At 41.8% G+C, this 25,857-nt stretch overlaps 1 protein-coding gene across 1 annotated transcript; it reads right to left on the bottom strand.

The window, feature by feature from the left end:
• Positions 1-2,625: 2,625 nt before the first annotated feature.
• Positions 2,626-23,843, bottom strand: calcrl2 (calcitonin receptor-like 2). The gene is made up of 13 exons (XM_030118787.1): positions 23,711-23,843; positions 11,878-11,935; positions 11,464-11,629; positions 7,828-7,935; positions 7,638-7,750; positions 6,683-6,774; positions 6,389-6,518; positions 5,552-5,705; positions 4,174-4,234; positions 3,867-3,933; positions 3,570-3,788; positions 3,299-3,340; positions 2,626-2,890 (listed from the first exon to the last, which is right to left on the bottom strand). The coding sequence occupies exons 1-13, from the start codon at positions 23,758-23,760 to the stop codon at positions 2,627-2,629; spliced, it is 1,524 nt and encodes a 507-aa protein (XP_029974647.1). The 5' UTR covers positions 23,761-23,843; the 3' UTR covers position 2,626.
• Positions 23,844-25,857: the final 2,014 nt, after the last annotated feature.

The following is a 25,857-nucleotide window of genomic DNA, read 5'->3' as shown; positions in this document are numbered from 1 at the left end:
TTTTCGGATTTCTCGAGCCAGTAGAAAAGCAGAATGATAAACGAATAGCCACATCAATGGTAACACAGCATCGAACAGCAATCAGAAACACTAATGATAGAAACAAAACAATCATTTAAACTCTTTTTTAACGTGTTTTGTATCATTTTTACGCTCACTTTGCAGTTTTGTTCTATCTGCAAAAGTCACAAATCTATTTTTCTCAATGAAATATGGCTCTCTATTGTCCATATTTCATGTCAGTCTTCATTTAAGGTTATATTACAATAAAATTATGCCATATTAAAACGTATAGAAAGTCAGAAGCAGTTCTCCTTCAGAGAAGCGGAGTTCACATTGAAAATTCAACATTTGTACGACTTAAGTTACGAAGTAACATTTTATAAGTATTTGGCCTGTTTAAATATTCTGAATAAAACTGTAACATAGTGCAGCTTTGAGACATAAACGAAGATTATTAAATTCAGCTGGTGTTATGGGAGTTAGCCAGGGGGAAGATGCTCTAAAAGCTGTATCTGGGCGCCTGTTGAAATAATCAGATTTACAATCGAATGACGACAAATAAGAAGAGATGAGCGGCAGACTTGCAGAAGACATGCACCACATGTTCTGTGCACGTACAGTAAGCTATTAGCAATGCTGCTTACAGCTGTATGTATTTAATGTTGCCATGGGGAGTTAGTTAATGGGGCACTGTTCCTCCAGTAAACAGAGGTTTAGTAAAATAGTAACTGTTAAGACCACAGTTCGAGATATTTGTAATCTCTTTCAAATAACCTACATTTTTCTTTTCAATCAGTTCATGAATGTGAGTTGATATTGACTTTTCCTGAACTTTAAAGGTGCATTTAAAACTTAAAGGGGACATATTATGCTTCTTTTTTACTTTGTGAAGACTTTCTTATAGTAGTATGTGTTGCCGCAGCCTCATTATGACGTTCAAATTTGAAAATTGTTTGTTTCCTCCCCGTCTGGCTTCATCACATTTTGTGAAAATGTCTGCTGAAACGGTCGAGTTTTAATTTGGTCCACTTATCCTGAAATAAGCGGCTTTAACTCCTCCCCCTGACTGTGCCCCCACCATGTGTGTGTGCGTGCGTGTGTGCGTGTGTGTGTGTGTGTGTGTGTGTGTGTGAGTGGGCGTGGCCAGACGTGTTCATGCGCATCCTGGGAAGCAGGCTCAGAAACAGCTCGTCAGAGCGACTTTTTAGACCACTGAAACTCCGAACAAAGGATGAATTTGGGGCGAACAAACTTAAATATTATGTTTTTAGGCTTCTGAGACCTATATGACGCGACTGAAAAACAGCGTAATATGTCCCCTTTAAAAAACAAAAAAATAGTAAAAGAAAACCATAATGATATAGCTTTGCTCGCTCCAGCCTATATCCGCTTTCATAAATCCAATTTATAGTCTGTTTTCAGTCCAGTAAGACAGCTTTCCACTTCGATATAAGCAGCTTAAAACCAAGCTGAAATTCAACAGAGCTGTTCTGAAGACAAACTGGAGATGACAGTGACTCACTACTGCCGCCTAATGTGCTCAAGAGGAACTATTTAAAAGTGACAAGACTTTCAAATCAGTCTTAATCACATTAGGCATGAATTAAAGCAGAAAATGCTACTTTTTGTAAATGTCATGTTCCAATAGCATCTTTATTAAAAGTAACAGTACTGGCCACAAAAGCAGTGCACTTTTTAACACCATCAAACGACATAAAGTTAATGTAGGGCTCCTTTAAAGGTTTCGTTTCGTACACTATTTACACAGATTGTTTTTATTTTTAATTTTTTTTCTTTCCTCATTTTGGTTTTCAAAATGTCAAAGATATAAAAGAATTATCATGAAGAAATTTCAGTGAAATTTTAACAAGCAAACCAAGTTATTTTAAGTCACTCTACCCAAAAAATACCCAATAATAACTAAAATACCTTTTGTTTTTTTCTATATTAAAATTCAATTCGATTTACTACTTTTCAGTGTGATTTCCCATATTTTGTCAAAATTGGTCTTATGGCATTTTTGTTAACATCAATTCAATTCATTTCAATTCAAAACATTTAAATCCTCTTCTCTATATTCTTTTTTTATTCTGACCATAACACGATGTTGATTCTATTACAAAACAAGGCTTTATTTGAATTATTTACATATTTTAAAAAAGTGAAGCAAAATGTGATTTGATGCTCGCTGTTGCGTGCTACATGTTTTAGCAGACCTGTTAGAGCTGTTTATAACATGAGCATGGTTATAAACTATTCTGAAAGATGATCAAACAGAAAAGAGCTGGGAAACTGTTTTTTTTTAGCATTAGCTAATGTTAGCCACCTGGTTAGTACTCATTGTGTGGCTCAGACAGAAATTTGAATTTAGTAAAAGGCCTTTTATGGTTAGAGTCACATTAAACCGACTCAATTTTAAATTTTTTGGGGAGAAGTTTGCTCAAGAGCTCTGAGAAAAAGAATGTGTTCAATGTACGTGGTGAAAGCTTCGACCTTATGTGTTCGTTTGCACAATCACGTCCTGGAGCCGCGACATTCACTGGTCTCAGCGGAGGACTGCACCGACACAGAACAGACATGATGAGGAAGTCTCCTCAAATCCAGGAGCTCCGGTCTGGGGGGTTCAGATGCCAGTGCTCTCCAGCATGCGGAGCATGTGCCCCTCTCCGTTGCTGTTCCTCGGCGCCTCCTTCCCGTTGGCTTTGGGCTGACTGTTCTTCCTGCCCTGGACTCCCGGCTCCAGGCTGACGGTGGCCCGGCTGGTCTCGGTGATGGACGAGTTGGTGTGGGAGCTGAAGTGGTTGCCGGCCACGGGCGCCCCTCCCCAGTAGCTCCTGCTCCAGGCCGACTTCCACTGAGGCCACTTCCTCCGCAGGGCCATCTGAGCCTGCACACCCACAGCTGCAGTCACATCTCAGGCCCCGTCACAAACCACAAGTGAAAATACAAACCTGTAGTTGGGTTTTGAATGTTCATTTACGCCACAGCTGACAAAGAGTCGCCCAAGGGAGCAATTTTCAGTAACTCTTACGGAAAGTCACAGGTGTTTCCTTCTAAAAAGTAAACAACGCCATCTAGTGGTGTGGCACGATAACTGACTTTGTTTTCATTTTTTCTGTTTTTCCTGTGGGAATCGTTGCCGTTTTAACGGGAAACTTTTCCAAAACAAAAAGGCACAAGCGATCCTCTTTTACTTAAAACGTGGTGCCAACAGGAGCCTGGGATACTTTGATCTAGAATACATTTGCATTCCCCTGAGCTGAAATCCCTGCAGCACATCGTTAGAAGGACGTACCTCAGCATTGCAGAAACAGAATATGATTGCCACCAGGAGTCCCTGCGAAAGATCAAATATTAATACGCGAACAGAGGTCGCTGAAATCATCACCTTCAATAATGAATGTTACACTGATCAGTGAAACCACTCAGGCTGATTCGGACCAGATGAGCTCCGGCTTCCTCTTACATTTCAACCTAATGATCAGCATTTGCAGAAACCAAGAGGAAAGGGAGACTTCTAGACAGGCAAGCAGGCGAACCTCGAGCGGACGGGACCCGCGCTGTACCTGGAAGTGGGAGAAGATGTTGAGGAAGAAGTCGTAGGCAATGCGGCTCTTGAGTCCCTCGGGCCACCAGGCCAGCAGGATGTACTGGGCTCCCAGCAGGGGGATGAGGATGAGCGTGGCCCGCACCGCCTTCATGTAGGCCGTGGACTCGGTGCAGTGCGTCTCCTTCAGCTTGGTGATCAGAACCCGGACGATGTTCAGGAGGAAGAAGAAGTTGACCTGCGCACACGGACGTGTCTGTCAGGTAACCTGATCACGTCAGAAATACATGTCAGGTTCATGAGACGATTTACTGACCAGCAGAGCAGCGTAAATGGGCCCGTGAGTGATGTAGTGCAAGTGAGTGTGTGAACTGATCCAGCACCTGAAACACACACCACACACACACACAAAATCCAGCGGGATTCAAAACTGCCTGAATCATGCATTGTTCCAGAACAAAGGGCTCACACTCACAGCCCCTGATGAGCCAAATCAATAACTTTCGATTTCTTTCCTTCTTTTTTTTTAGTGCAGTGTGAAAGTGATCCGACAGAAAGGAGAAAGGTCACCAGAAGGAGACGCAGCGAGAAACAGCGGCCGGGAGAGCAGCAAGACTTCTTACCTGTCGTTATAGAAGAGCCCGCGAGCCACAGCGTACGTGATGGCGGGAACAACGGGGAAGACTTTGGAGAAAAACACAGAAACGGAAACAAGACATCTGACCCTGCTGTGTTTCTGATGAGTTGTTCCCAAAATGAAACAATACGGGAGTTAAAAGGTTTCTCCAACATGTCTCACACTTGAATCCAGAAGCATCCAGAATTCCACTCCTTGTATTGTTTGCATGTGTGCACAATTATGCTGCCATTACAAATTTAAAAATGCATCTTTACGCTGTTATAAAAACTATATTTAAAGACGCGGGGTACAGACCATATAAAATCTAACCCTGGCTGTGATTCAGAAATTGGCTTCAGACATGGCTGATTTAGCATTTATTAAGTTTTTTAGCAGCTGTCCAGTGTTCACTGTCACCAGGAGATCAGCAGAAAGAAGAAATGGAGGGAAACAAGATGTTTAAATGTTACACATAATCTAACCTACAGCACCTGCAAAAACACTCATCTGTCAGTCATTAAGCTTTATAATCTCCTGTATAAAAATGGATGCAAACATATTGCTATAAAGAAGCTGATCGACTACGTCTGAAATCATCTGCGATTGTTACACCTCATAAGAAAAGGAGGCGCAAGTAAGCATTTCTTCAACTGACACACCATGACTTTTACTGTTGGACTTCATTAAAAGATATTTCCTGTGTTGAATCTCAAATTTGGACTTTGTCACTAATCATTTCTCACCCCAGCCATATTCATTTGTTTCGTTTTCAGCCTTTATGCTAAGATAAACCTTTTCCATCCTCGCTGTAGCTGCTTGTTTGCTGGAAGTGAATGAACATAATGACAAAATGCCACCTTTTCTAAGTCATGCTATGCAGAAGCTTCATGCATTTTCAGTCCGGGATGGCGGTACATGTACATTTCAGCAACTGCCGTGCAAAATGGAGGTGACAGACATGCACTGCATGGTTATGAAACGAGCCTCAGTGAGACAGAAAAGAAGCCATTACCGATTCATAAGAGCCGATTGAATGTGGCTTCACAGAAAGCCTGGATGAGTGTGTCGGATGAAAAGCCCACTTATGGGAGCACAAGTATACAGATTTCAAGGTTACATTTCTGTGTGGAATTCATTTATTCACTTTCAATAGGCTTGCTGCAAACGCGACAAAAGGCTGGGGTTTGTAATCCATTCAATCCGAAGCATCTCTTGGTTCATTAATAGCTTTGAACTTTGGGATGCTTCAGCAAGGACTGTTTTTGAAGTGGTGCTCTAAGGTCTTACATTTGTATTCAAGAAATTTGGAAATGGACGTAAATGTACACGGGAAGCAGTCTGTGCTGGAGAGGAATTAAAAAGCCCCGATGTTCTGTACTCACCCCATCCGAGGATGTAGTACCAGAAGAGCTGCTGCTCCCCCACAAAGACGGCCACGATGATGAGCGTGTGCAAGTAGATGCCCTGGCACAGCATCCAGAAGTAGGTGGACGTGGACGTATACTGTACCAGTACAGCCAAGATCTTACAACTAATCTGTTCACAAAGGAGAACAATTAAAAATAAACAACAATAAGACGCATTAACTTCACATTAACACGCCATCTGCAGTTTACAACAATCATCAATCCAAATTCTGAGATAAAAAAAAACCTCAGAATTCTGACATAAAAGTGAAAATTTTGAGAGAAGAATCAGAATTCCTAAAGAGGCTTTGAATTTTTAGAAAAGTTTGAATCCTCCGAGAAGGAGGAACAAGACAATTATGTGAAAAAGTTAGAATTTTGTCTGAGAAAAAAGTCAGGAATCTCAGAAAACAAGCTGGAATTCCTAAAAAAGAGTCATACTTCAATGGAAAAAGGCAGGACTCAGACAGAAAAGTTAAAATTCTCAGGAAAAAAAAAGGCTGAATTTTAAGATAAATGGCAGAATTCCTTGGCAAAAGTCAGAATTATTAGGAATTCAAAAGAAAAAACAAATCAGGATTTATTTTGAGAATAGAAGTGAGAATTCTGAGAAGTCAGACTCAACACGTTTTTAAAATAAACTTTTTTATCCTCTTCCATAAAGAGAAGGTCTGCAGCGCTTCTTTACTTCTCAGACATCATGTGAGGATAGAATTCCTGTTGTGATTAGCATATGTTAAAATGTTGAGAAAGAAGCCAGTGGCACTAAAACCCACAGAGGGACTGAGACAGACGCGTAACTCAGCGGCTCACCGGGTTGCTGTCGCTCATGTCTTCATTGTTGGCCACAGTGAGGGAAAGCCACGAGATCGTCGCAATGGAGTTCAAGATGAAGGAGAAGAACATGTTTTTGTGGAGGGAGATTCTCTGGCAGCTGAGGCTCCTGAATAAGAGAGTGACAGAAAATAACTGATCAGATAACATCAGACTGAAAGTTATCACATTTATTCTGAATGATAATTTTAGGTCAACTTCATGGTTTTTGTTTCGTTGCCACACAAGAGAAAATTCTGAGAGAAACTTGGAGAAAATTCTCAGTTAACTCACTTGAAATAGGAGAAGATGATCAGACTGATGACTAAGGAGATGATGGAGAGCCCGTGGCCCACCATCGCCAGCCAGTACAGACTGATGGCAAACTGCACAGAAGACAAGTTTTCTGAAGATAAACGTCACCAGGTGGGGCAGGTACAGTGTGTTTGTGCAGTCTGAATAATGTAGCAGAAAGATTCCACTTTCTTCATGTTAATGACGACTCAGTTCAGACTAAAGTCGGCCATGGAGTTCCACAGGGTTCTGTCCTCGGACCCTTGCGTTTTACATTATGCATGCTTTCTAGGGAATATTATTAAGAAACTTATCACGAGCTTCAAATTTTAAGTAGACGTTACAAAAATCTGTTTGTCTGTGATTTGTAAATGGCAACCAATTTTATGACAATCTGTTCACTGCTTTTCTTCTCTGTCACTGTCCTATCGTTTTCTCTGTTTGTTTATTCTTTTCTCAAATTGAAAACTGAAACTGAAATTATGGTACCACTAAACGCAGAAAGAAAAACGTGGATTTATCAGTTTATAGTATTTCCAGTGTGAAACTCAGGCGTTAAATTAGGTTTCAAGTTTTATGGACACATATATGTAGCTAAAAGTTAGCTCGACATTAACATTTAGCCTCTGGTGATTTTAATAATCACTCTATCTGTACCATGCCACATTATTATCAGGACTTAACGTCCTATAGTTCTTCTGACTGTGTGTGTTCCAGTGAATTTAATGAAATGTTCAGTGGATGGGGGAAACATAGACGGAAATAAGGGGGGATACACTGAACGCTGAAGGAAGTCACATCCTAATGAATCCTTAGCTCCGGTTATTTCTTTGTTTTATAATGCACTGAACACAAACAGTCAGTCCAATGCAATCAAGGATCAAACGGTTGGTTGTTTGATTCCATGTAAATTCACAGCAAACGGCTGTTTACTGTGATCTTGTTCCAGTCGTACCTTGCGTTTTTCTTCTGTGTAGGCGTTACACAGGGTGTAGTTGGACCACACTCTGTTGCTCCTCGGATGGTGGAACCACTGGCCATCGGGATTACACACTTTGGTCACTTTCTCTGTTGACGTGCAGCATGTATCAGGGGAAAATATGGGGATAAAAACTTGTTTTCTTTGGTATGTGTGCGTCGCCTACCTCCAGGATCGAAGTCTTGAAAGTATTCGGGGCACAGCTGCATGACGGTCCCCGGGGTCGTGTCCCCCCAGCACAGCCAGCCGTCCCACGTGCGGTTGCAGTAATGGCCTGCGGAGGGCAGCAGCGAGATGACACTCAACTTGCAAACACAAGACAAAAGATATGAGCTAGTATGTCTGTGGCACAGCTAAAAGAACAGTTTTAATTGGGGAGTTGCCCAGTTCAGCACCACAGTCACAATGAAATACAGCTGTTATATAATACCAAACAGGTGGAAGGCTGGCCATAGGGAAAAGAAAGGTTCTCGATCGGTAGCGCTGAGGAATTAATCTACATACTCTCTAAAATCTTGAATTTTTGGTAGAAGTTTCACTTTTGATTTTAAACTCTGTTATTTGTTGTTATTGTTTTTAACCTTGTTACGGGGCGACAGTAGCTCAGATGGTAGAGCGGGTCGTCTTCTAACCGGAAGGTTGGCAGTTCCATCCCCGCTCCCGCTGGCGTAAAACTGTCGTTGTGTCCTTGGGCAAGACACTTCACCCACCTTGCCTAAGTATGAAAGTTGTGAGAGTGAATGGTTGGTCGGAGGGGCCGATGGCGCAGATTGGCAGCCCTGCTTCCGTCAGTCTGCCCCAGGGCAGCTGTGGCTACAGCAGTAGCTTACCACCACCCAGTATGGAGTGAATGAATAATGCAATGCAAAGCGTCTTTGAGTGTCCTGAAAAGCGCTATATAAAACCAATGCATTATTATTATTTACTTCTGTAGTACTTTGAGATTTCATTGAAATGTAAAGTACATTACAAATAAAATGTATTATTATTATGATTATTATTATTATTATTATGATTATTATTATTATTATCATTATTACTTTTGGGAGGTGGACTACTTTGTTAAACGTGGTCATAAGTTTCTTTTTTAGAATTTTCAAACTCAGAAGAATCACTTAATGAATTATTCATGGAGCAGACTTGAACTCATCAGGGAAAATCTGCTAATTAAATAAAACATGGCTGAAATTTAAATTGCTTTGTTTGACTTGTAGTAATAAACCGAAAGAACAGAGTTAGAATGTCCCAGAATATTCTCTCTCTGTCATCCTTTCCCTATTTTGAGGAAAGTACTCAAAGTCATTATGTAGTTTTACGATGGGACACATCAACTAGGGAAGCACTGATACCGATACCAGTCGGTATTTGAGCCACGAAATGTGACTTTATCCACCAGAGGGCCAAATTAAAACAAGAAATGACAACTAGCGTGACCAACTGACCATGAAGTCCCTTTAAAGAGCCGTAAATTATGTTCAAAATGTCCAAAATGAATGCGCTGCATAATCATTTTCACAATATTCAAGGAACATTTCTGATGAATATTTAGTTCAAATGAGATTAATTGACTTTCTTTGGATCGTGACTTTTTTGTCTTGAGGGCCCAATAAGGCGGAGTATCGATAAGCTGTATCTGGTATTCACTGGATATTGAAATAGTTTTAGCTGCTGGTTTGTTGGTTTAATCTCCACTTGTTCCTTTATCATCACGATTTCCTCTAAACAAATAAAAATTGCAGCAAAAGCAGGGAAGGTTTTCCATTTTTAATAAGCCAGAGACGTAAAAATTATCCAGTCAACATTTGCGGCGTGCTTCATGCACGTGAAACGAGCGTCTGACTGCGGCTGACCCGCAGTCAGACGGTCAACAATAGACGGAAGTCAGCCGGTACCACGCCGCTCGCTGGCATTTTGGGAGACGGGGCACAAAATAACATCTGAAAGGCCGTGAAGTACCGAACGGGAGTAACAGTCACTGGGAAAGAGACAAAGGCCAAATTTCCTCTCTTTCAGACTCACTTCCTCTCGCTTTCTGTTTTTCATCCACAGACTGGAAACTGCTGATGACTTACACAACCAGACGTCCCTCCACTCCGACATCTGCACAAACGTAATGCAGACAAGCTTCTCCTGAACAGACGCACTGTTTTCATACTAATTTGTTAAATTACAAAACCGGCTTTAGATGGGAATAAATGACAATGTCCTTGATTGATCTGTTTCCTGAACACGTCAGCACTTCAGCAGTTTTACGCTGTTATTCACACTCACACACCGATGACAAGGACTGCAGAGCAAAGATACCGTGGCAGCTCTGCAGGGTTCGGTGTCTGGAACACCGATATTTTGACGTATTAACTGGGCGAAATGTGGGATCAAACAACCAACACTGCAAATGGAAAGCATTCCTCTCTCCCAGCCGAGCCACACTGTGCATGCAACTCTTTTATTTGTTTTTTAAATTGTGTTCCCCCCATTTCCACAAAGATGGAGTCGGACCATTTTCAAAAAGTTTACTCGTTGCAGATGTGGTTTTTGTGTCAACAGATTCCCAAAACACAACAGAAGTTTTACTTTTCTCACTTGAAAACATTGCATAAACGGGGCCTCGCTCCCGTGTGTGACAAATACAATTGTTTTGCTCTTGCTCCTCACTTCTGCTTCTAGTTCATGTCATTTTGTTAAAGGAATACTCCGAAGATTTTGGACCCATGTCCTATCCCGATCATTTACAGAGTGAGATAAGCTCATAAATACCTTTTTTGTGTTCGTCCAGTGCCTGGCTAACAGCTGTTAGCATCGTAGTTAGCTTGGCTCAACTACGGCAGGTGAAGAGGAGGCAGAGCCAGACTGAGAAAGTGGACAAAATACTCCTTCCAGTGGTCCAGGGGACGGAGTATTAGCACGCGAAATAAATCCGAATGGTTATAAAACTTTTTAAAAGACATGTTTTTTTTTTTCAATCCGTTAAAATAATGTTTTGATACACACAGACCTGCACATGTGCAGTGCTCCGCGGAAGGATATACCGGAGCACAGCAGTAGAAGCATAGACTCAGCCGCTGTGCGCCTGGTATATCCTTCCGCAGCGCACTATGCTTGTACAGATCTGTGTGTATCAACACGTTATTTTAAGGGATTGAAAAGAAAACATGTCTTTTAAAAAGTTTTATAACCATTCGGATTTATTTCGCGTGCTAATACTCCGTCCCCTGGACCACTGGAAGGAGTATTTTGTCCACTTTCTCAGTCTGGCTCTGTCTCCTCTTCACCTGCCGTAGTTGAGCTAAGCTAACTACGATGCTAACAGCTGTTAGCCAGGCACTGGACGAACGGACACAAAAAAGGTATTTATGAGCTTATTTCACTCTGTAAATGATCGGGATAGGGCGTGGGTCCAAAATCTTCGGAGTATTCTTTTAAAGGTTACACCAGGGATTGATCAGGTCTTGTTAAGCGTCGGTGTGGAGTGCTCCTGTTTCAGTCGGTTCATGCTGGAGGTGTGTTTTCTTCTTCCCGCCTCTCATTGTTAGTTCTTTTTGCTAAAGCTGATCTCAGTTCTTGTCCATGTCTTATCTGCTCTGGTCTACCTCCAGTCTGAAACCCTCAATCGGATTATGAGGTTACATTTTGAAGTTCCAGTCCTGGCTGGAGTTTGCATGTTCTCCCTGTTGATCCCTGGGACTTTTTAAAGGGTGTGATTCTGTTAGTCTCTCAGTAATCTCATGTTTCAGTGGTCTATTTGGTTGGATGCTATTTGCTTCTATACAAAGGAGGCTGCGGTTCACATCGTTGTCGCTACCTTCTTCTGTCCGTGGAGGGTCGTGGATTATCTTCAGATAGCACTCGAACTGCGCTGCCAGGATCTGGTGTCTTGACTTTCCCAGCATGTTGGACATGCCGGTGAAGTTCCCCTGCTCCTCCACCTCGGCCCCGTCCCCCGCCACCAGCGATCCCACACCCTGGAACTGACACACCCAACACACACACACACACACACACACACACACACGTCACATCTCAGCGACATTCAAACGTTTCCTATGAAGAGTCAGCTCAGTGGCTTCAAACACAGGTCAGTTCAAACAGCACAACGCCATCTTGAGTGGGCCAGACCGAGACTGCAGCCTGTCACGGGTCAGTTGTGGTCCACATCCCTTATGTTTGACACCCCTGATTTATGTTGTCTTGAATAATGCGTGAGACGTGAGTTCACCTCAGGGCCCAGGGCCAGCATCACGAGCAGCCAGAGCGTGGCCGTCCTCCACATGTCTCTGAAACAGGAAGGAGAACACACACGGTCCCGTTAGCGAAGGTTTGAATCCCGTTCCAGGACACTTCCAGGATTCACGCTACGTGTCGGATCGCTGGTGTCCTCTGAACCTTCTGTGTGTGATTATGTGACTTCTCTATTTACAGTATGTATTTTCTCATCCACCAGGACAGGAAGTCGGAGTAGTTCCTCCCCACCAGACAAACAGATGTGTGTTTATTATTAGTTTTGGCCCAAAGGGCAGCGAGTTTCCTTCAGTGTTTCTTTTTTTTTTAAAGAGCAAACCAGCAACAATGACAGATGAGTCTGTGAGTCTCCCATGGTGGGAGGGACGTGTGCCAGCAGGATTACCGTGACGTGAACAGTTACCAGATGGAGAGTTTTTATTATTTTCATAACAACAGAGATTATATCTCACAGTTTTTAATAATACTTTACCAGCAGGAGGGCCAAAACATATCAAACAATGAACTCTGATGAGTAAATTAACACGTAAGTGAAATAGTTTCTCAGTCTTTAATGAGGAAAATAAGTATTTTCACATCAAAGTATATAAATTTCTGAACAACACATTTTTACTTGACTTGCTGCTATCTAGAGGCTCCGAGTTTTAAATGCTGCAATCTATTTTGTGATTTAATATTTCATCAAAGATTTTTTTTTACTAAAACAACTTCTTTCAAAAGTTTATTTTCTATGATTTTATCCTCTCCGCATTAATTTTCATAATAATTTTTTGCAACCACCAAACAGGCCAACACCTGTCTGTGGGTCTTTGAACTGGATCGTAGAGCACAGGCCTGTTTCTGAGAAAGGACCTGACTATATTTACTGTACTGAAAGCGATTTGCAGCTATTTTTAACGTTACTTAAGATTAACTGTAACAGTATAAAGACCTGGTTGTCCTTAATAAAAACCATTAACATAAGATTATTAAGTTTTTAAGACTCTGAACCCCAAACTGCAGCTAAATGTTGTGCATCAGCAGCAGAGATGAAGAAGCTCGCGTGCTGAAGAGCTCATGTCGGGAAAACCTGAGTCACAACCCAGAATTTTCTTATTCAAACTACACATTTAAATTAAATAAAAGACGTTACAGTGAGTGTTTTCTCCCTGAACGTTGTTCTGTGGTGGAGTGATGCGCCGAAGTCACACATAGCTCACACACACACACACACACAAAGAGGTAATTATGAAAACATACGCAGAAAACACACTCTGTGTTTGGGAAATTCATGAGTGGGGAGCAGTGGCCTCGAGGTCAGGGATCTCAGCTCGTCAGTGGTTTGAATCCCGAGGTCACTGCCCTGGGTCCCTGAGCAAGAGCATCCGGTATCAAACTCGCCCCGATAAATCATGCAGATCACATTGTCTGCTGGTGCGACAGTGTCGGGGAGCAGGGGAGCGTTTGAGCCCGGAGGTTCGGGTACCAGAGCGAGGCCCTTTCACCCAGAAAGCCTCTGGAAGCCGCTCTCCGCTCCTCGGGGACGGCTTCATGTCAGAGAACAGATTTCACTGCACTACCGAGAGAGTGACAAATAAAGATGACTTCTTCTTCTTCTGCTGAGCTGAGTGAAGCCTGCACTCACTCATGATGTGGAGGAGGAGAGAAATCCACACAGCAGGAGAGCTGACCACTGCTGACGGCCACCATAAACTTTTCTTTACAATGACAATTGTATTTTCAAGTCAGTGAGCAAATTTATCAGCACTTATAAAAACTGCGATCAGAAATTGCCTTGATATCTGACTGATTATCAATAATATGCACTTAAACTGCATCGTCAGTGTCAGCAAAATTAAAATATTTCTTACTTGGATTATTAAAAATTAAAATTTGCTCGTGGCGCCACCAGGATTTTATATTCTGCATTAAAGCTTCTGATTGGCTTTTTCAAGTTCCTCGTTCAGGCAAAATTTGAGCAAACTCTTCTGACCTTTATTGCGTTGTATTTCAAACTGAGCAGTGGATTTTTTCCCCGTGAAGTGCAGTGTGACTCGCAATTCAATTCATCACGAACCAAACAATGGTCGCCTTTCTGTCTGTTATGTACACAGTCGCCTCAGCCTTGTATTGTTCCCAGTCAGGTCATTGTAGACTCAAGGACACGCACATATTCTGATATCCTGGCAGTGCTTGCTGCGTGCCATTGTCACCAATAAACACCGATCGCCGTCTGTGAGCGAACTGCGTCCAGACTGTAGCTAACACGGTCTTTGTTTCTGCTACTGGACACAAAGACAGCCGTCACTTCCTTCGTTCCGTACTTTCTTTCAGGGCCACTGCTTCTCTCTCTATCTGCCTTTCACATGTCAGGGTGATGAGGTGTTTCAATTTTAAATTAAACATATGATGTACACACAAAAATGGAGTAAAATAGTGGTTGTTAGCTGTGTTCTTTGGATTTGCTCAGTTTCAACCAGTCGGCAGTGGGAGTTGAACCTGCAACCCTCTAAACACGAGCTCACTTCTTTATCTTCCAAAGGCATCAAATCCCACCATCTCCATCCGTAAAACAACCAATAACACAATAATGACCAATGAATTCATAACTTCAACCCTTTTACATGTAATGCAGCCGTAACTGCCAGTAGTATCGATGGTTATTGGAGTCCATGTTGTTATAACATTTATTGCCAAAAGGAAATATCAACAGAAATGTTACTGAAATGCTTCCACTGTCACAGAAATACCTCCACTGATTCCTTTAGGAGAGATTCCAGAGTACAGCACCACTGCACAGCAGCCGACAAAAACTTTCCTTAACTTTCTTTCAAGTCAGATTGGATGTTTGAGAAAAGTAATGAATCTTTTAAGTCAATAAAGTCTTCCATTTTGATAAAAGATTCAATTTTTTCTCAAGATGTTTTCTAATTGTTGATTGATTCCTTACTGAACATTCAGGCATAATTTACACAGAGCTGTAAACATCGAAGTGACTGGGGTTACTGTGAATCAGTTATGTTGACATAAAATGTTCAAGTGGCACATCCCTGAACAGTAAGTTCTCTACTTTCCATCCCTGTTTTTAACCTCTTATCAGGAACTTTACATTCTTGATTGCTAGAATATAAATAGTATCTCTGCTTTCTACTAATAAAACACTTAATTGTGTACGTCTCCTTGCTGATAATTGAGCCAGTCGCTGGGTTTATTCCTTTAAAGGATTCAAGATGTCTTCCTCCTGCCTGATGTTTAGACGATCTGAGAGCCGTCGCTGTCAAACTGGAACGCAAGTTACTGTTGCTAACTGGGACAAGCCCTCGCAGCGGACTGCATGTATCTGAGCTCGGTGGCTATCTTCAGGACGCTCATCACTGCTCTACTGCCGTATTGTGTCGACACAAATTCACACTTTCATCAGCTCCTATATGATCTGAGAACGATGTGTTTTCATATGAACCGTCGTCTCACGCAGAATAACCACAGCTGACCAGATCAATATGTGGTTGATCCTGTCAACTCTACAGAAACCATGAGGGTTGGAATGTCTGCCAAATATAGGAGCTGAAAGTTTATCCTGTTTTTTTGTCAATGAATGTGCCGATTTCAAAAAATTCGAAGGGGGCCTTCATTCAGCCTTGGATGCTCTAAAATTTACCAGTTTTTAGCATAATATAAAAACCTATTCGGACAGACAAATGTAAATACATAACACTCACACCAAATTGAACATTTCAAGAATTAACAAATCATACTTTTTGCAGTGCTCAGTGTTGTTTTCTGACATCTGACCACATTATGAACATAAATCTTCAAAGATGTGCCTCCAAAAGGGATTTCTTATCTGTCTTCATCTTCTCCAGTTGCATTTTCAGACTGCAAACAGACATCATAAACATGAAAAAGACGACTGAGTCATTGTTCCTCTGAGCAAAAAGCCTCAGATGTAATGAAGCAAATGAAATCATGCTGTGACGACCACAGATTCTCCTTTCATCACTGAGCTCAATATAAATTCAGTTATTTGCTTCTAAACAGCCTCCTTTCCTCAAACTGCCTCTCCTTCTAAATCAATTAAGGCCTTCTTCATTTCCCAGAATGCATTTTGGATAACTTCCAGCGAATGGTCATTTCCATTTACAAGTCAGAAGTGGCGTATGTGTCAGAGGAAGAAGCGGTGGTGATTTTATCACACACTCGGGAACTGTAATAGATTCAGTAAAGCAGGGCTGGTCGGCTCTTCGTCTCGTAGTCATTTGAGGTAAGTAGTCCACAGAAACCCTGCTTTATCTCACTGAAATCTAATTTTTCAAAGTTTATTGACTTTGATGAAAAAATATCATATTATCGCTGTAGTGGAAGAAACTGATCACAGTTAGTTAAAGTCAGACTTGTGCAGCATCCAGACGAAAAACACAGACAGACTGACGACAGCGTTTCGCCCATGAGAAGAACGTCTTGTAAAACCGTGACCTGCCAAAGCACGGACTCCACTGAGACTGAAGGTATGCTGCCACAACGCGTGACTTCTCGTCTTCACGTTGAGTTTGAACGAGGAGTGAACCAAACAACAGAACCGAACGACGACTCTGACCAGCAAGCAAATCAGCCAGGATGCCACTGAAGGAGAGGAGAGGATTTTAGGGAAAGGGTTTCATAAAACCCACAATCTGATCCTACTGAATTATTGAAGAGAACAGTGCAGGCAAGAAAAGCTCCCGCAAAGCGTTTCTCCAGAGGGGGCCAATAAGAGTTAAAACATTAACAGTCCGCCTACTTTCCCCACATTTTTTAAAGTTGAACGAATAATGGGAAACACTTTTTGCTTCTCTGTTGAGTTACCATATTTCCTCCAGGCACTGTTTCCTGGTAAGGCTGATGGGGAGGAGGTTCATTCTTTCACATGGTGATGCTGACAGCACCCATGGGATCATGGCTCATTAGCTGGAATGATGGGAAATCCAAATATTGTTGTTGTACTCTAGCAGATTTAGGTTTACTGGCCCAGTGAAACTGGCTGCAGATGCAGATGTGACGCAAAGCAGAATCCAGGGTCAGGACTGCATGAATTATGAACGTAAAACATGTTTTGTTGATCAAAATCAAATCGTTGCCACGTGTGTTCGCCCTTACAGGCTTGCTCTCTCGCAGGCTGCAGAGATTTTTAATAGAAGTGTATGTTTTGTCTCAGTGGAAGCCATGACAGGAAGCTATTTCTCCAGAGAAACAATGAGAAAACACAGACACATAGATCCATCAGAACAAAAGCCTGGGCTGAAATCCTCAACAAAAAATGAAAAAAGCTCAAAGAAGAAATAACTGGAAGGAAATTCACCACTGCAGCCAACGACAAAGGAGAAAAACGATTGTGTAATTAACTTGGGTTCCTTTTTAGGCAACTAAAACACATACAAATCAAGAGAAGTGAGAGTTGTGTAGCAGGTGGGAGTGTTTGACAGTGATAAGATAAAATACCAGAAACACCAGAGAAATCCGTGGAAGTCAAATGACACAGTAAATTAAATCCCAGGAAAAAAAAAACAAAAAACAGATTGCGAATAAAGCAACTGTGAAATATGTCCTCAGCTCCCTTTGTGAAAATACTGCTGCGGTGGCGTAAGACTGAGATCATCGTCGGGATATTATATACACATTCACCAATTCTGCCAAAACATAACGACATCTGGTCAAATAGAAAAGACCGATGCTCTTCTAGTCAAACAACTCAACGCGACAGGTCATGGGAGAGCGGCAGAGTTACAAGTGTACACTGCTCAGTCCAGCTGGCCGGTACCTTCAGCAGGCCGCCACATGAAACTGGCGTGGAGCGAGGAGGAGGGACCGGGCACCAGAGAAGTTGGGAACTTTCAAAACTTCACCTAAAAATGTTGCCAAATGTCAAGAATGTGACAATTTAATCTATTAGGGCTTGGAAGAGATAAAAAGTCTGAGAAGGTACAAGAAGTAAACATTACATGAGAGTAACTCACTGATCTGAATAGCCGACCCAACCGGACTCTGGTTTTGGAAACGCTTTCTTTAGGCTGTATTGACTCAAAACAAGCTTAAAACTTACGGGGACGCTCAGAGTAGTGGATCTTATTTTCTGTGACTTTTCAATAGTATTTCTCGTGTTTCTTTGAGCCTGTTTTTCATCAAATTAGGTTTGTATTTTGGCTTGCTTCCTTGTTTTTCTGAGAAGTGGTTTTGTTTTCGGCTTTTCGTTCTATCTTCATTAATGAACGCCTTTCTTTTGATCCTGTGTCTGCACCTTGGATCCTTTCAATGTAACAATAGTTATCTGGGAATGGTTCCAGCATGGACTCTAAATCTGTAGAAAAGACAGATTCCAATGGGAAATCAGTATGAAAGTCCTGATTATTTCTGCTCGATGTCCAGGAGTCAATGATCACCAGGAAGGTCTGTGCAACAAATGTCTGAATAGTTAAAAAATGTTTATGAGGGACATATTGAAGATTTGGGTGAAGTTTAAGAACTGACAAAGCTCTGAACATGAGCATCTGAAGCCTGTGCTGCCCTTGATGCCAGAAAAAGTGCCAGTGCCGTATAAAATGGTCGGTGAAGGGAATAACGATTTAAGAAAACATTCTTTGTTGAGGCAGAGGCAGTGAAGGAACAGAGTGAGTCACTGGACATTCCACACTGTTTTTTTACATCATGTGAAGAGAATGAAAACTGACGTTAAAATACATTAACTGTGATTTGTTTTCAACATTTATTCTCGGATAATAAGATACATTTAGATGTACTTGGTCTGTAATGTGGAGAGCAAAATGAAGACGAGGTGTCCGGAGGCTCACATGGAGACGTGCATCAAGGGCCCTCCAGTGCCTCACTGCAGAAAAACGACTGTCACTTCTGACCGAGGAGAGCCCACCATGAAACCTCGCTGATGTGCAAGCACCATGCGCACACACACTTTATAAGGTGCACATTAACTGAAAACAGACCCCCACCTCCACACCGTTCCTTCTTTCAAAGCATCTGTTGTAACAGAGTAGCGGACACCAGACACAAGTCATAAAAAGAAGAGAAGTACAACCTGCTCCCCCCTGATGTTAGGGACTGGAACTTAAAAAGGTGAGATCCATTAGGCTTTAGCGATGTGCTATACATCTTTTTTTTTTTTTTTTAAACCATTCACTCGTCTGGAATCAATAATCAAATATAGGAGAGCCATAATGTTTACTTCTGAAAAGAATTCAGACAGAATTTAAATGTTTCATTAAAAAAATCTAAATTATTACTTTAGTACAACATATGATCACATTTACTTGACAACAGCGTTCATAGCATGTGGGTAATGTAGCTGACATTGTGTATGAAGGCAAAACGAGCGGACTTCATGTTGCACTGCAGCGATTCTGGACTCATCGCCCGTTTCTCCCTGTTCTCGTTAGCCTTTGAGTTCAGAGTTCAGCCCCGACAGTCAATCGAGGCCTCTCCAGTTTCCTCAAGTTCCCTCCAGTGAGCTGCTCTGGCTGACCGTCTTATAGGTCAAACTGTCAGAGCTCCCTCTTCATTCAGCTCTCCCGGGACGAGCGATACGTGTGTGCATGTGAGTGTGTGTGTGTGTGTTAGTGAGCATGTCTATGTTTGCATGTCCTTGTTTTGCTCCCGCTGTGGGCTCTCAAATTCCACTTTTGTTGTAAACATGAGAGTATATGTGTGTGTTCTTGTAATTCTGCTTTAAGAGGTCACTTGCGGGGCCCATTCACCTCCTGGGGACCAGAAATGCTGGACTCCTCGATTAAAGCAAAACTCTCTATGGCTAAGGTGTGAATGTGCTTCGAGACTTGTATCAGAATATTTAACGGCAAGGAGGCCCCACAAGTAACACGGTGCATAGATGCACGTGTGTGTTTTCATCTCTGCCTGCATGCATCTGCTCACAGAGTCTTTGTATTTATTTGTACTGTGGAGCAGCAACACAAACCACATCCGCTGGTGAGTTAAGGTGGAGGAAGGATGAAGGCTGAGGAGGACGCTATTATCTTCCTTTGTCATCGTGCAACCACTTCCTGCATTCTTCTCCCCTGTCCACTTCTAAAGAACCCAACAGGTTAAAAATAAGCCATTGTTACATGAAGACAAAGAGACAAGGAGGGGACTTTCTTAATGAGGGAGCACGGCTGGCATCGTTAGGCTTCTCAGTAACAAAATTCGGTAACACTTTACTTGAAGCACCTGGTATAACACATTATAAGTAGTTATAAACACTCATACATGATCACAATGCTTTATAACTCACTATACAGCACTATACAGCATAGGATTAGGGTTAGGGTTAGGGTTAGGGTTAGGGTTAGGTCCTGGCATTGTGATCATCTATGAATGTTTATAACTATAGCTACACGTGTTATAATGGCATAATAATGCCTTATAAATGTACTTATAATGTGTTATACAGGGGGGCTTCAAGTAAAGTGTTACCCAAAATTCTTTTAGTAAAAAACACTAATTAGTTCAGAAGTGGTTCAAACAAAAAAAATACGCCACTGGCTTTCTGCACAGTTAACAAATATATAAAAAATGACAATAATATCTGCACAAACTTCACAAACTGCACACTTACCAGATTTGTTGAAAAGCGAGAACTTACAAATCAACACACAAGATCACGTTATGCAATGACGGTGAGGAGGTTCACTCACCGGTCAAACAGGGTACTTGGACCCACAGCCAAGTGGGGTGTGTTTTAACAGCTCAAACACACTGCGCTCAGTCTGCAAGGTTTTAACGTAAAAGAACTCTCGACACGTTGGGAATGAGTTCATCAAGACACAGAGCATTCTGCGTCTTATTAGATTCTGTCTGTGGTTTTGTGCCTGTTTTTCACGATAAATGACAGCCATATCTTCTACCCCCAGAGTGAAAGTACAGTATTTCAGGGCTTAAGTTCTGTGGACCCTAACAGCGTCTGATCCTGTAAATCACAGCACAGCAGCGGCAGCGGGATTTACAGTGACTGAGCTGTCCGTGTGTGACTGATTACGGACTTGGTTATGTTCCCATAGCTGAGACCAAAAATAGCTCGTGCAGTTTGGAGCTGAGCCATGCTGTGTCTTTTTATACCTCTTATTTGAGTTTTCTTTGTCCCCCTGGCCTGCAAAAAAAAAAAAAAAAAAAAGCGGGTGTAGACACAATCCGACATCTCAACCCTCAGCCGAGCGTAGGCGGGATCTCCACCAGCAGGGCTGTGGGTTAATGATCAGAACCAGCGTAGTAATGACTGGAGCCATAACATTTGCTCCCACCGATGAGCCAGTGAAGCAGCCAGCCCGCCCTGACATGGTCAGCCTGACACCACGCTCACCACCAAAGCATCTCCCCTCAACGCTCCCGCTGTCCTGTATCTGATCCCCTCAATGCCTTTTCTCAGAGAACAAATGAGCTCTGCCTTTGTTTCACTCCCTGAGTTCCACAGATATCATTTGTCTAGCAGAACTGCAAACCCCGCTCTCCTGGATCCAGTATTTACATACAGCACGCAACCCCGGCCTCAAGTCAGTGATGGAGCGCCTGCTCTAAAATTAGCTCAGGTTTTTTTCACATGCTTCTGGAGTAGGGTTGGGGACTGGGGGTGAGGGGCTACTTGTTGGCTTGTTTGTGTTATGAAAACTGGAAAGCTGGTAGGTGGGGGGCTGAGGGGGGCTGAGGGGGGCTGGGGGTTAAAGCAGCAGCCAAAACACCTATTAATACACTGATAGCTGCCTGGCAAGAGCAGGCTGTTCCAATCGAAAGACACACGAGGTGGGCTGGAGGGCTGGAGGGGTGGAGGTGGAGGTTTCCCACGGACGGAGCCGCGGTCAGACTTCCAGGACATGTTCTCGTGGTATTCAAACGTCGAGCGGGGAGATGGTCAGACATCGACGTCTCGGAGCATAAAGGTCACAGACTGGCAACGTTATGGGCAAAGAAGACAAAGTGTGTTCCTGGAGGCAACACTCTCAAGCGTCAAACACAGGTTTCCTTTTGAAGTCATAATAAATATGACAGGAATTATCTTGCTCCGCGTATGAACGCATAAAAATTCATGTATTTATTTAGGAATGATACATTTGGTCTGATGAGTCCAAACATTAAAAGTATACACTTAAATATCACTTTATTAACTCTGGCAATAGTGTATTTAATCCAACAAATACTGGTGTAACTATTGATAGGTGAATATTCGTAATTAGACTTCTTTCAGTTCATTTTCTTGTTAACCGGTAATGTTAACCCTGGAGACGTAGCGTGACTTTTAAGGATCAATGACCTGTTCTCTCAAAGGAAATACTATCAATTATAACGCTGTCCACTGCAGTCAGAAGAGAGGATGAGCTATTAGGCTAGTTTAAGTACAAAAAAGTCACATGTCGGTACTTTTCTTTTAATTAATAAATCACAAAAACATGAAAATAATAGAATAATCAATTGCCGTGCTTATAGTATCACAGTATATCATCATATATAGAATATACCTGCTCTACAGTGATATGTACCACATCATTAGATTCTTGACAGTAACCATACAGACAGTCATATCATATGGCCATGTTGCATCGTAATATATGGCACTGCATCATATTTTAGCAATACCATATAGTATTGTATTGCAGTGGTTTGCAACCCATGGTTCAGGGCCCCTTGCAGGATCCACAAGGGGGTTCCAGGGCTTTGCCTTCTTTAAGTAGATTGCCACAAAAAGAAGACACTTTTTCAATCTAAAGCAGACTTATAAAACCTCTGACTGCCTGGTGGACCAGAGCCTTTCTTTGAGGCAATCTGGGGTCTTTAAGGGAAAAAAGAAGGCATCATTCTGTGTTATGTTATATGACACTCTTTTAACACACAAAGTAACTGCAGTATATGCAGTATATGCAGCATGCAGGATGAAATTGCTTCTTAAATGTGAATGCAAATCTGCGAGTCTTGTTTGCATTTTCACCAGCATATGATCCAAGAAAAAAGAAAAATCTTCGAAGAAAACAGCAAATCGCCTGTCAGCTCATCCCTCCTGCTGGAAACAATATCAAACAGACTCCTGCATGCACAGGTCTGTACACAGTAATATGGTTTGATGGTGTTTGTGTTCAAGCTTTCAGATAGACAGTACACTTGGGAGAATCCCCTGTTTAGTTAGGTGTGAGCAGGGTTGTAAAGCTGCTTGGCAGAGGTGTTAAAACACACTTCCTCTGACTTTCCCTTCATGCAGAAACACGTGTTTTCAAAAGCTGCTGCATTACAAACCGTCTCTGACTCAGAACTGCTGCCTATGACAGGAAACATTTGCATCTTCCGCCGAAACACTGCATTATTTCCATGTTGACCGACTGTGGCTCCCTGATGTTGACCAAGGTCTGGCCAGCCATCTGCTGTGTGTTTCACATGTGTGGAGATCCTCACCTCAGTCTCTTCTACTGTAGTCTATTCATACGCTGCTGAGAATTGCAACTGTAGAAGCAGCTCAGGGTGTGACCTTCCTCTCCAACCTGCACTGATCCTTCATGTTGGCCAAACGAACAAGCAATCGCACAAAACTGGTATTAAATCAGCTATTAGAAATTGAACACCATACCAGTGATTTCCCTGCCGACCTTTGGGCTGGATCACAGTAAACTGTGATTAATGGTAAAATTAAACATCGTGCAACTACTTCCTAACAACTTTCTTCTTTCTGTGTTTCACTTCTTCTTTTTTACACTTGAACAAAGCCGTCTGACATCCTGACAGTTCTCCAGATTCAAGTGAAATCCCACAAAGCCTGTGGAATAAATTTCACCTGGACTCCTCTGTGTGTCTGCAGCTGAGAGATGGTTTCTTACCTTTTATTTGAGGGTGCTGTCAGACGGATTTCCCCTGCAGATGTCTCCATTCCTGTGCGTTCTGAGGAGAGGAGCGTCTCATGCTGCCTCTCTGTCAACACTGAGCAGACTGACTCCAGCACTCAGCCACAGCAGGCAAGTCAAACAGGACCGTGAACGCACCACGTTCCTGCCAGCTCCTTAAAGGACCCAAACCTTTACCCTTCTTGATAATAAGGTAAAAAAAAAAAAAAAAGAATTAAGCAACATTCGATTAATATGCTGCTCAAAATCGGTAATGAAGTTATTGGGTTGTTTTCAAGTCTTTCTTTTTTCTATTAAAGAGGTCAAATTATTATGGGGCGCCGAATGTAAAATTTCACTTACTGTGTAATAGGTCGGCGCCCCATACATTATTGCTTAAATTATTTTTATTGTAATACATAAGTATTTCAAATGTAGGGTTTAGTAAGTGACTAAATCAATAAAATGGCTTCACCCTCTAAACCTTTCTCAAAAGCTTTGTTTCGATGTAATTCATAATCTTGATGGCCTAAGATTAATATTCTTCGCTGCCTGGTTTGAAAGTATTTCCTCGTAAATATGCATCGTGAATCGACTTAAATCTGAACGCTTCTACACAGATGAAGTTGCTTTACCTATCAGGAAAAGACAAGGGGTCTATTACCAGGAAAAGTGCAACGGCGCCATCTGCTGTTTGTAGTTGGACCTTACAGAATAGAATCCACTGACATACTGCATGTCAAGACGGAAAACAAACACACATTAAACGATTTCTTCAAATGTCTCTTTTTTTTGGCTGAGGGTGATGTGCATGTAATTATTATTGACTCTAAAAAGGTGTTATTGATTGATCAATTCATACAAAGGTGTAGTGGTAAAAGTGAAACCTCAAATCCAACACAGCTACTAGGAATTTTCTATACCTAAACTAGAAACAGTGTTTGATTTCACCTCAAAGTTTAAAACATGTGTCAGCAATATTTAAAGTGTTTGACCTATTTTTGTACTACTTTATTTGTGCATTGTACATAGTTTCTTCTATCTTGCATTGTTTTCTTCACCTGCTGTTTTTCACTGCCAGATCTGAACTCTGGAAAGGCTGAACTCTGCATGGGCCACACTTCATCAACTCTGCTGTGTGTTTCGGGTCGTTGTCCTGCTGGAAGGTGAACCACTGCCCCAGTCTGAGGTCCTGAGTGCTCTGGAGCAGGTTCTCATCCAGGATGTCTCTGTATATGACTGCATTCATCTTCCCCTCCAGCCTGAGTGTCTGCCAGTCGCTGCTGCTGGAAGACATCCCAGCATGACGCTGCCACCAGCATGCTTCTCAGTGGGGACAATATCTGCCAGGTGTGTCATAGCAAAGGGAGTGGATGATTATGATATTTGTCAGAGCTCTTTATTTTTTAATTAATCGTCAAAAAATCTAAAACTATTGTGTGTAGATTGATGAGGAAAAGAAAGATATTGATCCATTTGGGAATAAGGCTGTAAAATAACAAAATGTGAAAAAAGTGAAGGGGATTGAATACTTCCCAGATGCACTAAAATTAAGATTAAAAAAAACTGTAGAATGAAGATCAGCTTACTTTGTGTTAATTCATTTAAACTGGTCAATAATGCAATTCATGTCCATCTGAGTTTTTGGAAGTAATTGTGGTTGCATCAAGAAATGTCAACGCGGTATTGAATTAGACCTCCATAGTAGGTCAGTTTAAAAATATTCACCATTGATTCTCCTAAGGCACTTCTAAAATGTAAAAATTTACAAAGTGAAGCAAAAGTGAACGGTTTGGCCCAGGCTGCAGCCTTATCTGATTTTGCACAAGAAAAATCAGCTGTATAATAATTGATATATATGTTAATACAAGTTAGAAAAGCAAATCCTGGAAATTGTCACTTAAATGTAAATGAAAGCCAGTTGAGCATTACATCCCATCACATCAGTTGAGCTAAAATTTTAAATAAAGATCAACATAATATTGTAATCGAGTTTTAATTTAAAGAAGCATACCCAAAAGGAAAATAAAAAGACAAATAGAAAGGAATAAAGCATCCCCGAAAGGAAATAAACAGAAAAGACTGAAAAGAAAAGAAAATTGAGAGGAAAGAAAGAAAAAAATAAAATCGAAAAAAACAAGAGA

Source organism: Salarias fasciatus, chromosome 20, assembly GCF_902148845.1.
Source record: "Salarias fasciatus chromosome 20, fSalaFa1.1, whole genome shotgun sequence".
Lineage (NCBI taxonomy): Eukaryota > Metazoa > Chordata > Actinopteri > Blenniiformes > Blenniidae > Salarias > Salarias fasciatus.
The sequence above is the reverse complement of the archived record's forward strand: the minus strand, read 5'-3'. Positions and strand labels throughout refer to the sequence as shown.

Excerpts from the sequence above, each read along its gene's own strand:
- calcrl2 (XM_030118787.1), bottom strand. The coding sequence starts at position 23,760 with ATGGAGACATCTGCAGGGGAAATCCGTCTGACAGCACCCTCAAATAAA. Across the intron at positions 6,519-6,682 it reads ATCATCTTCTCCTATTTCAA|GAGCCTCAGCTGCCAGAGAA; the intron begins GTGAGTTAACTG and ends TCTCTTATTCAG. Across the intron at positions 4,235-5,551 it reads GTACTACATCCTCGGATGGG|TCTTCCCCGTTGTTCCCGCC; the intron begins GTGAGTACAGAA and ends TTTTCTCCAAAG.